Genomic DNA, 18799 nt, shown 5'->3' on the forward strand with positions numbered 1-18799 from the left:
AACGTCCTTTATAATTTCAATAACTTTCTCAGTGAACAAAAATGATCTAGTATATATAATCAGCTACATAAAGTATAAGAAAAATGTCTATGTTATCTGTCTTCTTATTCCTGTAACTGCAATCTTGATAAATGTTCACTTAACAATTATTATTGGTTGCCCACAGTATGTCAGATAATAATCTAGGCTCTAGGGATAGAGCAGTGAACAAAGCAGATAAAAATCCCTGCCTTATAAGGGCTATTTTTCAAATAATAAACAAGAGAGTTGGAACATATAGTGTGTTAGAAAAAATATAAAGCAGAGAAAGGAGAGATGAAAAGTGGAGGAGAGGTTTTTATATTTTAGACAGATATATGGAAAGCATGACTGAGAAAATGAGTTTTTCATTAAAGACTTCAAAGAAGTCAGAGAACTATTATCCTGAATTATTATCCTTGCCTGAATAGAGAAATTCTTCTCTGAAACTGGAAGCAAACATCAATGCTTTTAATTATGTGTAATCCAAATAGTCATTGTATTTGCACTTATTTTCCTTATTAATATTTAAAATAGTGAATAATAGGTCTTAAGCACAGATCTCTTGGCCAATAATCTGGTTCACTTACCTCCGTTATAGTAGGTAAGATGTTATCTCATTTTTCAAATGAGGCAACTGACATGCAGAGTATGAAGTGACTTACCTATTATTTACTAGCAATGGGACCAAAACTACTTTTGGTTTCCTTACAAAATGATGTGCAGACAGTTTTTCATTTCTCTGGAATCATGACACAATAAGCTTCACAATTATTTTGTCCACTCAAGAGTGTGATCAATAGAAAATGTCTTGTTTTGCAGAGAGCTTGGGTATTAAGTAAGAGCTGAATGCTGATACCAACATGGAATTTTCCATGCCATCAAAGAAGCAAATGCAAATCCTAGGCTTTTGATTAAAGTGTAAGAAATCCAGTTTAAGCAGATTTAAAGTATACTTTCTATAAGAACTGAATGTCCCAAAATATTATCTTCTTTTTAAGTTACATAATATGCATGATTTTACCAATAATATGTAAAATTAGTAAATACTATTTGAAATTATTATAAATAATTTATTTAAATAAAATCATGCCTGTTTAAATCATGTGGCACACCATTTCACATGGCATAAGCCCAATCTTGGATGTAGAGTTCACTACTAGTCAATTGTACAAACTCAAATCTGTAAGGTGATCAAAAACTTTGAACAACCAAATTGTTATGTAAACATGACTTTAGATAAGTTATTTCATATATCTGGGCTCCAGTTTTGAATTCTGATTGTTGTTTTGAATATTAAATAAGATATATAAAGTGGACAACATAGTAATTGGTATAGAGAGGATAATTAATGTAAGTTGAATGAACTCAAATACTGAATGATTGTGAATTCATCCCTAATTATCTCTACTTCATGTAATACATTTAGAATTATTACTATTATAATTTTAGCCCTCAATAAATCACTGTTGTACCATTTTTATCTTCTTTCAAGACTATTTTCTCATTAAAGTCAAGGATAGCGTAATTCTACTTTTATAATTCTTTCATTCACACTGAGGATTTGTTACTTGTTTGGCAAAGGAGATATGGCGATCAGGGATGTCTGGTTTCTCTACTTCCTTTACTCAAAAAACAATCAATTACTAAATCAAATCTATTTGGAGGCACAACCACATTCAAGGGACAAATAAAACTGTAAGTAGGTGTAAAATTGGAGAAATGAACATGATCTTTGTGGGTTAATAAAAGTAAGTTCTGAGTCTGAAGCTATGTGCTGGAGAACAAGTGATAAGTATAGATAGGGAATATCCAGATTGCAAATGACCTTAAAAAACAATGAGAATAGCTAGGATCTAATTAATAGGACAGAAGAAGTCATTAAAGTTTTGGAAGGTAGACAAAAAATGATGAAAATCATGTTAGAAGGATATTATAAGGCATCAGTATCCCAAGCATGATCAAAGGAAGAGAGACCATATATTTGTTTTAGAAAGATTGAAGAGCCACAGCACTGCAGGGTCCCCTTGACCATGATGGCAATGCGGTCACCCAGGATGTCAGCTTCATCCGTGTAGTGTGTAGTCAGTAAAATGGTACGATTCTGTTTATATTGCTGAAGGAGGTCCCAGGTGGCTCTCCTTGACACTGGGTCCATGCCAGAAGTTGGCTCATCAAGTATCACCACCTAAAGACCAGAAGAACAATTCTATGACCATTGATAATTGATACTATGACACTTATGGGATATCTTACTATTTATGGGGGATACAGTTAAGCTAATATACAGAATCTAGACTAGAGGTAAGAATTATGGAAATTAATAATCCCAAATCCTTTGACCTACTGGGTCAATAAGGTGAATTCCCTTTGATTACCATTGGCAAAGTCCTTTTAGAAGGTTAGATTCATAAAACTCTCAGGTTTGTGTCAGCTGAGTTTTTTAGGGCAGCTGGCATACACTCATTTTAGCTCTCTCTCTCTCTCTTTCCTTTAATACCTTGGAGCCCCCTAAAAGTGCTATTATGATGGAGAGTTTGCGCTTCATTCCTCCAGTTAGTGACTGTGAAAATGCATCACGATTTTCTAGCAGGTTAAAAGCAGACAACATATAGTCAATTTCCATAAGACGCATATTTCGAGGTATTCCTTTTATCTAAAAAAAAGAATCAGAATTTACATGGTATTTCCAACTTTATTCTTATAAAATTCTAACAACAGAACTTTTCTTACTCAGCTATCTATATGTAAGAAGTTTCCTGAAACTCTGTTTTATTACAGCAGTTACATCATGTCTTCTTCCCTTTGAATCTGTTTATGTCTAAAGGAGAGTATTCAAAAATAATTTTCAGGATTTATAAAGATACCTGAAGCACTTGAACAAAGGGAGAAAAGAAAACACATCTCTGGCTTCTAGATAAGATGGAGTAAACGAAATACACATAACCCTTTATCTCCCTCTGAACTCAACTATTAAAGCTTGGTCAACTCTAAAAAGTAAATATCAGGAGTTAAATCAGGAAGAACACCAGAATTCAGAGTATTATCAGATCAGTGATAAGTTTAGACTTCTTCCCTTGTTTATCCCCTGGTTCAATCTCAAATCAATCCAAAGTCTGGAAGTGAGCATTGTAGTGTAGAAAGCATGAAATCCAGGTGCAACACTCTAGTTCTCTTGAGGAGTAAAAATGGGTAATCCTAAAGCTCTCATAGAGTGGGAACAATTACATTTTGTCTCCATTCTCCTGTGCCTCAGTCCCTGGGAAGTCTTGGGGAATGGATAGTGGCAAGAATGGATGAGTATGGGAAGCCTGTAAAATCCACAATTCTGAGAGGGGAGAACCTCCAAGAGGGCAATGCCAAACCCCATTGCTATTTATTACACTCTGTGTCTTCCTGCCACTTGGCCCTGGATGTGGCACAATCATGAAAGTGGATAATTTCTGTTCTGAGGACTGAGAAAGGAATCTGGGAGCCAGAAAGTACTAGGGAAAAACAGAAAGGGAGAAGCATGAAAGTAATGACATAAAGTTGTTTATGAATACATAGGCTTGCCTCATCTTTTCATATGTGGATCTAAATCCTAATTAATGTATCATACTTTGAAAATTAAGATAATGAGTAGAACTTTGCCCATGTGCCAGTAGGACCAATTAAAAATAAATATTCAGGAGAGACTGAAATAGCGCTGTGAAGTCTTTGAAAACTGACAGGGAACCACTGCTCACAAATAATAAAGAAGATACAGAGTGATGTATGATAAAAAATATACAGGCTACAAACCAAAATAATTAGGCATACAAAATATCATGAAAATATTAACTTATATAAGAACAGATAACAGACATAAATGATGAGATAACACAGGTTGGAATATCCACCAAGGACTTTAATGCAGTTATTATAAAAATGCTCAAATGAACAACTGCAAAAATATTAACATAGAAGTAAGAGTGAATTATATAAGATATAAATAAAAACATAAAATTTAGAACTAAAAAATACAGTAACTAAACTAAAAACTCATTTGATGTACTCAACACTAGAATAGAAATGATAAGAGAAAAGGGTCAGTGAACCTGAAAAGAGATCAATAGAAATCATCTAATGTGAACAACAGAAAGAAAAAAGATTGAATACAAATGAACAAAGCCCAAGGGACATTTTATACAACAATGAAAGTTCTAACATATATGTCATTGATATCCAAGAAGGAAAGAAGAAAGTGTCTGGATGAAATAATATTTGAAGAAATAATGACTAAAAATTTCTCAGGTTTGGCAAAGTTAAACATCTATAGATTCAAGAAGTTGGTTGAATCCCATCTAGGATATACCCAAAGAAATCTATATCCAGACAAATCATAACCAAATTGCTAAAAACTAAAGTCAAAGAAAAAAATCTTGAATGCATCCAGAGAAAAATGACATTACCTAGAAGGGAACAACAATTAGGATGACTGTGGATTTTTTCAGAAATCATAGAGGAGGCCAGAAAGCAGTGGAGCAACATTTTTAAAGTGCTGAAAGAAAAGAATTCTCAATCCAGCAAAAACAAAAACAAACAAACAAACAAAAAACAAAAAACAAAAAACTAGCAAAAAAAATCTTCAGGAATGATGGTAAAATAAAGACACACACAGATGAAGGAAAACTAAGAGAATTCATAGTCAATAGAACTTATCTAAAAGAACTGCTCAAGTTTGTTTTTCCAACAGAAGAGAACACCAGAAGAAAATCTGGAACATCATGAGTGATAAAAAAACAACAAAAACGGTGACTATCTTGGTAAAGATAATTGGCTTTTATTTTCTTAATGAGTCCTTTAAACGCACTGGATGTAAGTAAAAATGTAACATCTGATTTGGGTTTTCAAAGTATATAGGTATTTACACGTACAACTACAATATAAAGAGGGGAAGATAAAGAACTCACATGATGGAAAGGTTTCCACGTTCCAAATTAAGTTGGAAAGGGTTGATTCTAAATTACCGTGAAAAATGAGACTGAATTTTGTAATCCCTAGAACAACCACTAAAAAGGTCTAGAAAGTTCCAGTCTGAAATGTAAAAAGAACTTGGAAATCACCACTCCTGTTCTCACAACAAGAAAAAAAGCTGAACAATCTGAAAACCAACAACTCTTATGATATCCATTAGAGACCTGAGGTAACAAGGCAAAACTCTGCCCTGGAAACTTGAGAGAGAAGTGGGTACTGAGAATCACAGTTTACCAGGCAAAGAAGTTCAGGAGCAAAAGCCTGTCACTGGAGCCAGTATTAGTAGGAATACTTAAACTGTAATTTATGAATTGCTTGGAGTTCAGTGTAGATGAACTTGTGAGTTAAAAACTCCAGGAGAACAGAGAGTGTCTACAACAGCAAACAAGGTAGTCCCATCCATCTTCCCCATAGGGTCTAAGCCCCCTCTCAATTAGAGGTGGAATGGAAATTACAATCCCAGAATCCTCAGGATTGGGGAATGCATTATGGACTAGAGCAAACTTACTGGTATTCTACTATAGATCTTACTGTGATTCTAGGGATGGAAGAACTTTTATCATTGATGTGGAGGCAATGGCCATCAGAGGTTCTGAGGGGAGGGAGAGGGAAAAACAGGTGTAATATGGAGCCATTTTCTGGACTTGGGAATTATCCTGAATGACATTGCAATGAGAGATACAGGCCATTATATATTATGTCATAACTTATAAAATTGTGTGGGAGATAGTGTAAACTACAATGTAAAATATAATCCATGCCTAGTGGCAATGCTCCAAAATGTGTTCATTAATTGTTACAAATGTACCACACTAATGAAGGATGTTGTTAATGTGGGAAAATGTAGAAGGGGTAGGAAGCAGGGCATATGGGAACCCCCTATATTTTTTATGTAACATTGATGTAATCTAAGTATCTTAAAAAAAAATAAAAAAGGAGATATATGTGTGTATATATATATATATATATATATATATATATATATATATATATAAATCATCATCATCATCATCAACAACAACAACAACAACAAATTCCAGGAGGCCATGTATTAGAGGGAGCTCACACTTTCATAAGGTTTACCTTCAGGAGCCTCATAAGGTTCTGAGTGAAGATCAGAGAAAAATCCCTTTATCCTGCTTCTGGCAGGTGCAGGGGAAAAGCAACTGTATTGAAATACACACAGAGTACTTTGTTTTCCTTATACCAAAGGGATGCCCTCAAGAAGAAAGCCATTTTGCCACTTGGGTTTTGCCTAACTGACCTGGGGAAGCGAGATGCCCAATTCCAACCCTCTTTAGCCTTCAATGTTGGGAAAGAAAAATACCAAATTCCAGCCCCTCTAAGCTTTGACATGGGGAAAGGAAAATACACAACTCTAGCCCCGCTCTATCTAGCCTTTCTATCTCTCCTAAGAGGGGAAAAAGATGAGAAGCACTTGTGAAGGTGACAGCCCAGAGACACTGGCTCACTAGAAGACTGGGATCAAATCATAGGATTAGAGAATGTGTCCCATCCCCCTACACCTTACCACCACATCAATCAGACTCTTGTATAAGAACAGGGGATTACAGCTGAAAGAACTGCAAGGCTCAGATCCTGTTTAAGACAGGAGTCTCTAGGGAAACTAAAACACAACAGGGGAGACAAAAACAAGGCCACAAGAGGAAAGTTTAGTTTCTGATAACTACAGCTACAACAAACAGTAAAAACAACTTAATGCAAAGCCAGATGAATACAAAATATCACATTAAAGACCGATTTACTGGAGGTCCTTTTGCTTGATATTTCATGTTTCGCTTTCAAAAAATATTGGCCATGCAGATTAACATAGGGATATATGAATACAATGGCAAGAGTGACTACAGACTCAAGCCAGAGTTTATGAGGAGACCTGACAAGCATTTTGGTCCATTTACAGAAGGCATCACTGATGGGATAGTGGCTAACATTTTATCTGTTAAGATTATTTCAGGTCAGTTTCTTTCTGACAAGAAAGTCAGGATCTACTTGGAAGTGGTTATGTTTGGTTTGCCCGTGGACACCAGGAGGAAGGCCTTTAAGATGAAGATATAACAAGGAAACACTGTCAATCCCGTCTGGGAAGAGGAACCCATTGTGTTCAAAAAGGTGGTCCTTCCTTCTCCGGCCCGTCTAAGGATAGCAGTTTATGAGGAAGGAGGGAAGTTTATTGGTCACTGGATCTTGCCAGTACAAGCAGTTCGACCAGGCTATCACTATGTCAGTCTAAGGAACAAAAGGAACCAGCCTCTGATGCTGCCAGTTGTCTTTGTCCACATTGAGGTGAAAGACTATGTTCCTGATACGTACGCAAATGTGACTGAAGCTTTGTTAAACCCAATCTGATACGTGAACCTGATGGAGAAGAGAGCTAAGCAATTGGCTGCCTTGACACTGGACGATGAAGAAGTAAAGAAGAGGCTGATCCTGGGGAAACACCGTCAGAGGCTCCAAGTGAAGCCAGGTCAACACCGGCAGAAAATGGGGTCAATCACACTGCATCCCTGGCACCCAAACCTCCCTCCCAGGCTCTCCACAACCAGCCAGTCCCAGGTTCTGTAAAGGCACCTGACAAAACAGAAGATCTAATCCACAGTGTTCTGACAGAAGTCGAGGCACGGACCATTGATGAGCTAAAGCAGCAGAAATAGCTTGTGAAACTTCAGAATAAGAACTACAAAGAAATGAAAGACCTGGTCAAGAGGCATCACAAGAAGACCACCGACCTCATCAAAGAACACACCACCAAATACAAAGAGATCCAGAATGACTACTTCTACAGGAAGGCGGCCTTGGGGAAGAGCACCAAAAAGGACAGTAAGAAAAAATCTGAACCCAGCAGTCCTGACCATGCTTCATCCACAATTGAGCAAGACCTTGCTGCTCTCGATGCTAAGATGACCCAAAAGTTGATAGACTTGAAGGACAAACAACAGCAGCAGTTGCTTAACCTTTGACAAAAACAGTATTACAGTGAAAAATACCATAAGTGAGAACATATTAAACTGCTTGTTCAGAAGTTGACAGATATAGCAGAGGAGTGTCAGAACAATCGGCTAAAAAAGCTCAAAGAAATCTGTGAGAAAGAGAAGAAGGAATTAAAGAAGAAAATGGATAAAATGAGGCAGGAGAAGATAACAGAAGCTAAATCCAAAGAAAAAAGTCAGATGGAAGAGGAGAAGATGGAGGTGATCCAATCGTACATCCAGGAGGTTGTGCACTACATCAAGAGATTAGAAAAAGCACAAAGTAAATGGCAGGAAAAGCTCATAGAGAAATACAGGGATATCTGCTAGCAGATCCTGGACAAAAAGCCCAAGCTGCAGATAGAGCTGGAAAGAGTACCAGGACAAGTTCAAAAGACTACCCCTGGAGATTTTGGAATTCATGCAGGAAGCCATGAAAGGGAAGTTCAGTGAAGATGGCACCCACGGTTCTGTGCCCCACCTCCTGGCCTCAGACCCATGAAAAATGAACCACAAGTTCCCCTCCAGTGAGGAGGTGGAAGGAGACAACCCAGGAAAAGAGTTTGATACTCCTCTGTGATTACTCCTGCCAGGCCTTCAGAATATGCATTGCTAGTCAAGCTCCATTGGACTTTCTGTTATTACCAAGATCACTGCCCAAGGGCATCTTCCTGAGAAGTATCCCTTAGTCTAAAGTCCATCGCAAAGGAAGAGTTCCGGAAGGATGTATGCAGGGGTCTCTGTGCCCAGGCTCTATGTGTTATACGGAAACTGCTGGAGGTCTTCTAGTGGAAAGTGCATGTTTATGGGATTTTTTTTCCCTTTCCAATAGTAAATTCAAAGCAGGGAACTTCCAGCCTCCATGGAACATTTAATGAAGAATAGTGGTCTTCTTTGAAGACAATCAGGCTCTAGTTATTTGAAGCTCTGGTGTATAGTATTTCAAAGTATAGAAGTAATTTGAGAAATGCATAGCACTATTGAACACTATTGAACAGCAACTTTGGGCATTCTCTTTTTCTTACTGCCCCTCAACTACCATATCTTCAGGTTAACATGCATATTAAATTGTTTCTCCTTTGCTTTGCAAGCACTGGTGGCTTGCAGTTGGCTAATTTATTTGTCAAAGAGGCATCATTCTATTTGTTGCTGACTCGACTTTATTAGATACTGTAGTGATTCAAATAAATTGGTTTTCTTAATTTTTTATTTTATTTTAAAAAAATCACTTGATTTGGTGGTGGACTTCGCCCAATGGTTAGGGCATCCGTCTACCACATGGGAGGTCTGCGGTTCAAACCCCGGGCCTCCTTGACCCGTGTGGAGCTGGCCCATGTGCAGTGCTGATGCACACAAGGAGTGCCCTGCAACAATCCCCCAAGTGCAATTGCAAAGACCAAAAAGAATGAAGGTCCAACAATTAGCCTTGAAACTAATGACTATACTTGTGAGCCTGTGCCCCTGAAATAAGAACAAGGCCTATTGCTGCAGGGTGCCTAAGAGTTACCTCCTGAGAGCCTCCGTGTTGCTCAAATGTGGCCAGTCTTGAAGCCAAACTCAGCATGTAAATGTGTTGCCTTCCCCGCAGCGTGGGGCATGACTCCCGGGGATGAGCCTTCCTGGACCTAAGGATTACTATCAAGTTCCAGCTGATGATGTAACTAGAAAATGACCTTGAATAAAAGGGTCACCTCGGATCAGCAGAATATCTCAATCTACATATAATACTAGGAGTTAAAAATGCTTTTTGACCTGAACAAAAGGGGGAAATGGAAAGGACAAATGAGTTTATATGGCTATGAGTCTCCAAAAAGAGCCAGGAGGTTATCAGAGGGGTTGCCCTTATGCACATCTGAGCAGAGTCCCAGAGACAGATAAAGTAGATACAACCCCGGTTATTGGTTCTTCTGAGGGCTACAGAGACCCACAGGTTCTATGGTCATGGCAGATGGAGTTCAGTGCCATGTCAGTTGGCCCTACTTTGGAGTTGTGTTTCTGTGTGATGGAGCTGCAATCAGATGTGATCTTTGTTCACAAGCCTCTCCTGTTACTTTTACTGGAACTGCAGTTGGTGCTGGTGTTTAATATATACCCAGGGGGCCTGAATCTCTGGACTGACCATGTGATAGCCAGGCCCTGAGCCTCAACAGACTTCAGCTCCTACACTCTGGTTTATTGAACTTACCCCACTCAGCTAACATGGAGTTGAAGAAGGTCAACCACCACACCAGGGAGCCAAGAGTGCCTACAACTGAAAGCAGGAGGATTGCATCCAGCATCCATGTGGAATCTAAGCCCCCTCTTGATATAGATGTGGAGTGGACAGAACCATTCCAAGGTCCATAGGATGGAGGAATACAGTATGGATTAGAGTGGACTTACTGATATTCTATTCATGAACTATTGTGATTAGTATTCGAAGAAAATGTGGCATTGGTGTGGAGAAAGTGGCCATGGTGGCTGCTAGGGGTAGGAAATGGGAGGAAGAGATGAGATGTGAGGGTGTTTTTGGGACTTGGAATTGTCTTGGATGGTGCTGCAGGGACAGTTACTGGTCATTGTATGTCCTCCCATGGCCCACTGGGTGGACTGTGGGAGAGTGTGGGTTATGGTGTGGACCATTGACCATGAGGTGCAGCGGTGCTCAGAGATGTATTCACCAAATGTAATAGATGTTATGTGGGGAGGAGTGGGGTGACAGCGGTGGGGTTATAGGGGGACCTCATATTTTTTTAATATAATATTAAAAAAATTTTTTACAAAAATTATGTAAAAATGGATCATAGATGTAAAAGTAAAATGCAAACTATAACACTTCTAGGAGATAACATAGGAGAAAATCTAGGTAATTTTGATTTTTAACAAGGATGATGTTTTTAAGATACAGCACCAAAAGCATGATTCATGAAAGAAAAACTTGCTAAGTTGGATGTCATAGAAATGAAACATGTGCTCTTTTGAAGACCATTGAGAGAATGAAAAGACAATACAGAGACTGGGTGAAAATATTTGCAAAATATTTTAACTCAACAATAAGTTAATATGCAACCCAACTTAAAAACAGGGGAAAAAACATATACAAAAGAAGATACACAAATGTCAAATAAACATAGAAAAGATGTTTAAAATCAAATATCCTTAAGAAGTGTAAATTAAAACTATATCGAAAATTATTTGTGATCTTGTATTTGACAAAAGCAATTGACATTAGTTTCAATTATACCAATATAAAATTCTAAGAGTATAAATTTTGATGACAAATGAATTTGCAGAAGCCTGCACAAGAAAATCCTATGATCAATGAAGATGTCATATTAATAAAATATTATTTATCATCTTTAAAAAAGTTTGACCTGAAAATGTTATTTTTTGCAATTTGTAAATTTATTTTGTTACTCACTCATCACTATTACTCCTATTTCATTTTGTAAATAATAGATTATTTTTAAGGGAAAAAAAAACAATAATGCAATACCACTATGAACCTATTAGAATGGCTAAAATCCAAAACTCTTACATCACCAACTGCTGGTGAGGATGTGGAGCAACAGGAACTCTCATTCATTGCTGGTGGGAATGCAGCATGTCTCAACAACTTTGGAACACATTTTGTCAGTTTCTTACAAAGCTAATCATAGTTTTACTATACAATCCAGCAATCATACTTCTTGGTATTTACCGAAGTGAATTGAAAATTCTGTCTACGCGAAAATGTGCACATAAATGTTTATAACAGCTTTATTCATAATTGCCAAAACTTGTAAGCAACCATGATGTCCTTCAACAGGCAAATGGATTAAAAAACTGTATTATATCTGTACAATGGAGTATAATTCATAAGTAACAAGAAGAGCGATACAGACAAAAATCATGGAAGAAACTTAATGAATATTGCTAAGTGAAAGAAACCATTCTGTAAAGGCTGCATATTTTATGATTACAACTATATGACATTCTTGAGAAGACAAAACTATAGAGACAGCAAAAGATCAGTGGCTGTCATGTATTTCACAGGGATGAAGGGATGAAGATGTAACAGCACAAGAGAATTTTAGGAGGAGTTCTGGGAAGATGATGTCAGAGTAGATAGGCAAGGTTCAGCAATCTTGCAAAAACAGGAGGGAGAGAAACTGTTCAAAGAAGCCAGTCTGGAGATCTGCAAACCAGGAGAGTGCTGCATACATTGTGCAGGAGGGAGTAGGGACAGAGAGACAAAGAGGTAAAAAAGAAAACAGTTAATAGCCCCCTTGGCTGGTAGTGAAACACATCCCACACATGATCATTGCAATTGGTGTAGAAAGGACACTTGAAAAAAAATCACTCTGAAAAATAGGAATAGAAGGAAAAACTTTCTCTACATTGTAAAGTGCATATATGAAAAACCCACAGCTAACATTGCACTGAAGAGTGAAAGACTGAGAGCTTTCCTGCTGAGAGATCAGGAACAAGACAAAGGTGCCCACTATCACTACTGTTACTTAATATTGTGCTAGAAGTTCTAGCTAGAGAAATTAGGCAAGAAAAATAAATAAAAGGCGACCAAATAGGAAAGGAAGAAGTAAGACTCTTGTTATTAACTGATGATATGAAAATTCCCCCCAACAAACAGAACAAAGCTACTAGAGATAATAAATGAGTTCAGCAAAGTGGTAGGATACAAGATTAATATGCAAAAAAGTGTTCCTTAACACAAAAAATGAGCCAGCTGAGGAAGAAGTCAAGAAAAATTCCATTGACAGTAGTGATTAAAGGAATCAAATATTTAAGAGTAAACTTAACCAAGGACATAAAGGACCTGTAGTCAGAAAACTAAAAAACACTGCTAAACAAAACAAAACAAAGATGACCTGAACATATGGAGATGCATTTCATGTTCATGGATTGGAAGACTAAATATTGTTAAGATGTCAATTCCACCCAAGTTCATTTACAGATTCAATGCAATCCCCAAAAAAATACCAATATAATTTTTTTCAGAAATGGAATAGCCAATTATAAAATTTACTTGGAAGGGTAAAGGGCCCTGAATAGCCAAAAATATCTTAAAAGAAGAATGACGTTGGAGGACTCTCACTTCCTGATTTTACATATTGCTTAGCTTCAGTGGTAAAAACATGTTACTTGCATAAAAATAGACCAATGAAATCGAATTGAGAATTGAAAGTAGACCCTTGCACCTATGGTCAAGTGATTTTTGACAAGTATTTCAAACTCACCATCTGGGTCAAAACAGTCTATTTAGCAAATGGTCCTGGGAGAACTGGATGTCCACAACTAAAAGAATGAAAAAGGCCCTTATCTCACACCTTATACAAAAATTAACTCAAAATGGATCCAATACCTAAATGTAAAAGCTAGAATAATAAAATTCCTAAAAAAAAGTGTAGCAAAATTTTTAAAGTCTTTATAGTAGGTAGTGGTTTCTTAAACTTTACACCAAAAACATGAGTAATGAAAGAAAAAAATGAGTAAATGGGACATCCTCAAAATTAAACACTTCTGTGCTTCAAATGACTTTGTCAAGAAGGCAAAGAGGCAGACTGCTCAAGGAAGAAAATATTTGGAAACCATATATCCGATAAGAGTTAATTTCCATGTTATATAAAGAGATCATACAACTCAACAATGAAAAGACAAGCAACCCAATTAAAAAATGAGCAAAAGACTTGAAGAGACATTTTTCCAAAGAGGAAATACAAAGGTCCAAAAGCACATAAAAAGATGCTCAACATCACTAGCTGTTATGGAAATGTGGATCAAAACTACAATGAACTGTTGAGTATAGGTTACTAGGAGATAAAATGTGGGTTGATAATGAGAACTGATACTTAATGTATGTAGAATTTTTAATAAGGTTTATTGTAGAAGTGTAGAATAGAGTTGTTAGTAATACATTATAGGGAGTTATATAACAATGTTATATAACATTGTTGATTTAGAAATATGTTGTGGCTGAAAGGGATAGGCTAGGGATGTAAATGTCATTTGAAAGGAAGCTAGAGGGTAATATAGGGACTATATAACAGTGATTTTGGTGGTGGAGAGGATTATGGTTTATAGAACAAATAAAAGAATGTTCTTCTCTTACAAGGTGTTAAGAATATGGTGATGCATAGGAAAATACAACTAATGTAACTTATAGAATATAGTTAAAAGTAACATTGTAATATTTTTGCAGCAATGACAAAGAAGATATTATATCAATTCTGAGAGTCAACAATAGGGGATTATAAAATGGTATGGGATTTTTCCTTTTGGAGTAACAAAAGCATTCTAAAATTGACTGAGGTGGTTACAGCATAAGTCTGTGATGAAACTGAGAGCCACTGAGTGTACACTTTGGATGGACTGTGCAAAGCATGGGATTATATAACACAGTGAGCCCTGTGGTGGATGATGGACTGCAAATATGATGTTCTCATATTTGTAAGAGTACAAATATGAGAATGTTCTGTGAACTATAACAAACATAATATTAATACATGGTGTTAATAAAAGGGTGCTTTGTGGGAAAAATACACTAAATGTAGGATATGGAATATAGTTAGTAATATTTTGATGATATTCTTTCATGATTTGTAAAAATGTTCCACAACATATGTTGGTGGTGGTGCCATGTATGGGAATCCTGTATGGTATGCATGACTGTTTTGTAAACTCAAAACTTTTTCTATTAAAAAGAGTAGAGTTTTAGAATTTTAGGGCACTAAAACTATTCTGTGTGATACTGTACTGGTGGATACATGACATTATGAATTTGACAAAACCCATAGAACCAACAACACAAAGAGTGAAGCTTAGTGTAAATTACTGACTTAAGTTAATAATAATGTATCAATATTGGTTCATCAATTGTAAAAATGTATCTGAACAATGCAAAATGCTAATATCAAAGGAAACTGCCAGGGATCAGAGAGAAGGTACATGGTAACTCTCTGTCCTTTTTGTTCAATTTTTTGAGGTTGTAAAACTGCTCCAAAAATGTCTATTAATTTTATAAAGTATACAAGAGATATAGTAAAAAATCACAAATGCCATATTACAGTGGAAAAAAAAAGGTTCAAATAATCCAATACAGGGGTTGAAAAGAGAAACAGGGACAACAACAACAAAGTGGGAACAAACCAAAAACAAATAATAAAATTACCAATTTAAATCCACACATTTTAATAATTACATTAAATGTAAATGGCCTAAAACATCAATTAAAATCAGAAGGGTCAACATTTTTTTTCTTTTCTTTTAAAGCAATTTTGAGATATATTCACATACCCTACAATCCATCAATCATGTAAAATGTACATTAGATGGCTTTTAGTATGATAACAAAACTGTACATTCATCATCACAATTCCATTATTCCAAATATAAAAAACCCTACCCCTAAGTATCACCTCCCAAACTCTCTATCCTTCCCCAGACTTACATAACTGCTAATCTACTTCCATCTCTGTAAACATATTTATATTTTATCTATTACTTTGTGTCTGGTTTCTTTCACTTAGCATATTTTTATTTTACAATTGATGGAAAAAATATTAATATATTACTATTCACTACAGTCCATCACTTGCTTTATGTGTGTTTTTGGCCTTATACCACTCCATTATTAGAGGTTATTAACCTTAATAAAAACATTACCCAACTATCTATTGTCTACAACAGACTCACTTAAAACTGAACAATATAGGTAGATGTAAAGTAAAATGATGGAAGAACATATGCTACAAAAATACAAACCAAAAGAAAGCTGCAATTGTCATATTACTATCAGAGAAAAATAAACTTTTAATACTAGATAATGTAAACTTCAGAACAAAGAAAAACCAGAAACAAAGAGGACATAACATATTGATAAAGAATCATTTCACAAAGAGGACATAATCGTAAATGTATATGCACCTAATAACAGAGATTTAAAATATAAAAAACAAAGACTGAAGAACTGAAATGAGAAATAGACAAATGTACAAATCTATAGGAGATATCAACACTCCTCTCTCAGAAACAGGCAGAAATCAGGGAGTATAATGAAGAACCAAACACCACCATCAAGTGACTGGATCTAATTCACATTTATAGAAAATTCCAACCAAACAGCAGAACACATGTTCTTCTCAAGTACATCCAGGCACCAAGATAGTTCATATCCTGGGTCATAAAACAAACCTTAACCACTTGAAGGGAACTGAAATCACAGAAAGTATGATCTCTGATCAAAATGAAATTAAACTAAAAAATAACAGAAAGAAAACAGGATAACCTCCCATCAGCAGTACATCAAAAAACTTACTCCTAAATAATCTATGGGCTATATAGGAGGTTGAACTGAACAAAATTAAAATACAACATACCATATCAAAATTTGTGATATGCAACTAAAGCAGTGCTTAGAATGAGAATCATAGCAATAATTGCTTACATTGGAAAGAAAATATGCCTCAAACAACAATCTAAGCTCCCACACTTAAGAAACAAAATTAACAGAAGTAAACTCAATGAGGTAAAAGGAAGAAATAATAAATATATATGCATAAATTAATTTAAAAACTGAAATATAATAGAGAAAATTAATGAAACCAAAAGTTGTTTCTTCATGAAAATCATTAAAATTGATAAATCTGTAGCAAGAATGACAAAAGAAAAAGAAGCAAAAATTACCAATATCATTAAGAAGAGAGAGGCTATCACTACAGAACCCACAGCTGTTCAAAGGGTAATAACGGAATACTACAAATAAGCTATACATAAAATCTACAATTCAGATTAAATAGATTAATACCTAAAAAAACACAACAAAGTACCATAACTTACCCAAAATTAAACAATCAGAATATTACTGTACCTATTAAATAAAGGGAAATTATTGTTAAACCTATCCAAAAAATGAATCTCCAAGTTCAGATAGTTTTACTGATGAATGAGGCAAAATTTAATGAAGAAATAACACCAATTCTATACAATTTATTCTAAAGAAAGGAACAGGAGGGAAAAATTCCCAACTCATTTTATGAGGTCAATATGCCATGATATTGAAAGCAGACAAAGAAAATAAAGAAGAGGAAACTACACATTAATAGCCCTCATGAATGTAAGTATTCAGCCATACACACAAACACACATACACACACACTCATGACCACATGGGATTTATTTCAGGAATGTGAGACTGCTTAAGTATTTGAAAATCAATTAATGTAATCTACCATGTTAACAGTTTAAAGAAGAAAAACCAGATAACCATATTAATAAATGCAGGAAGAACTTATGACAAAATACAACATCCATTCATGATAAAAACTCTCAACAAAGTAGGAATAGAACATAATTTCTTCCAGCTTATAAAAGTATCCACAAAAAGTCTTTATGGTGAAAGACTGAAAACTTTCCCTATAAGATCAGGAATAAGATCAAGAATGCCCACTCTTACCAATCATATTCACCGTAATACTGGAGGTCTTAGCCAGTGCAGTAAGGCAATAAAAATAAGTAAAATGGATACAGATTCAGAAGAAAGAAATATAACTGTCCCTATTCTCACATGACATATTGTTTATGTATAAAACTAGGGAATAATCTACCATAAAAAGTCTCCTAGAACTAATATGTGAGCTCAGCAAGGTGATAGGATAAAAGATTAACATACAAATATCAATATTTTTCTAGGAATAAGCAATAAACAATTAAACAGAGACCTTCTTTTTCTGGATGGTACCAGGGATTGAATTTGGGACTTTGTATATGCGAAGCAGGAGCTCAACCACTGAGCTGCACCTGCTCTGCAGAAAGAGACATTTTAAAAAAGCATTCATGGGGAGAGGGGCAAGATGGCATTGGAGTGAGTGTACCCACATCGTCTCTCCTATGGAAAGGAGGCTGAGTAGGGACAGGGTCCTGCCTGAGTGAGCTGTTTTGGGAGCCCATGGGGCGGGAGGCTTCAGGACATTGACCTGGAGAGAGTGGGACAAAGAGAGTGATTGCTCAGGTGGAAACCATGAGTTTCTTGCACTTGAGGCTGGAGCTGTGGGACAGCTGGGCCCCTCCCTCAGCTCAGGAAGCTGCTGCTTTCCCCGAACCTTGCTGATCACGCAGCTGGCGGAGACGGATTCTGAGAGTGCGTGGGTTCTGGTGAGGGGTGGAGAGGTTCCTACAAGTGCGGGTTCAGTTACGTGGACCCCCTGTTTTGGGGTTTGAGGAGCATACCAGATGTTCTGAGAAGAGGCTGGCGGGGGGGGGGGGGGGGGAAGGGGGGGAGGTAAGTTCCTGGCAAGGTGTGGATGCTCTCTCTCTCGAAGAGACTGAGAATCATTATTCTCTGTGGTGAGTTAATTCACAAGGGTGCCATTTGAATTTTCAAAAGGGAGCTCACACACAGGCTTCCTGCCAGCCTGGGAGAGAAAGTAGTTAGAAAAAAAAAGTGTGTGTGTGGGGGCACAGGTTCTTAAACAGCAGTTTATCTAATTGCAAAGAGTCAATCCTGTCCTGGGAAAAGGGACTCTTTTTGAAGAGCAAATCAACCTAGAAAGTAAAGTTTAGCTCAGTGGAGGAGTTTCAGCCTTGAATGTGCAAGGTCTCTAGTTCAATTCCCGGCTCCTCTGAGAGTAGTGACTCACTGGGATATTAAACATCTAGCTGACACTTTATGGCAGGGAAAACATAGACATTATCCTTGTTTTAGTTTCCTTTGGGTCTCTTATTTTTCCTAAAAAAAAAAAAGATTACTTTTGTTACATAATTTAACTTAGTTTACTTACTAAAACCCACTTCAAAATAGCTGCAGATAAACACCAGCAACC

General features: G+C 36.4%; 1 protein-coding gene and 1 pseudogene across 1 annotated transcript in view; one reads left to right on the forward strand and one right to left on the reverse strand.

The window, feature by feature from the left end:
• Positions 1-18799, reverse strand: part of LOC101441443 (phospholipid-transporting ATPase ABCA3-like) — a 207241-nt gene that overhangs the window by 106474 nt on the left and 81968 nt on the right. The window contains exons 7-8 of the mRNA XM_058286294.2: positions 2519-2674; positions 1996-2206 (exon numbers count right to left, since the gene is read on the reverse strand). Coding sequence (XP_058142277.2) covers positions 1996-2206; positions 2519-2674 — 367 coding nt within the window. The remainder of the gene's footprint in view (positions 1-1995; positions 2207-2518; positions 2675-18799) is intronic.
• On the forward strand, positions 6808-8601 carry LOC139437472 (1-phosphatidylinositol 4,5-bisphosphate phosphodiesterase beta-1 pseudogene; annotated as a pseudogene).

Source organism: Dasypus novemcinctus, chromosome 23, assembly GCF_030445035.2.
Source record: "Dasypus novemcinctus isolate mDasNov1 chromosome 23, mDasNov1.1.hap2, whole genome shotgun sequence".
Taxonomy (NCBI): Eukaryota; Metazoa; Chordata; class Mammalia; order Cingulata; family Dasypodidae; genus Dasypus; species Dasypus novemcinctus.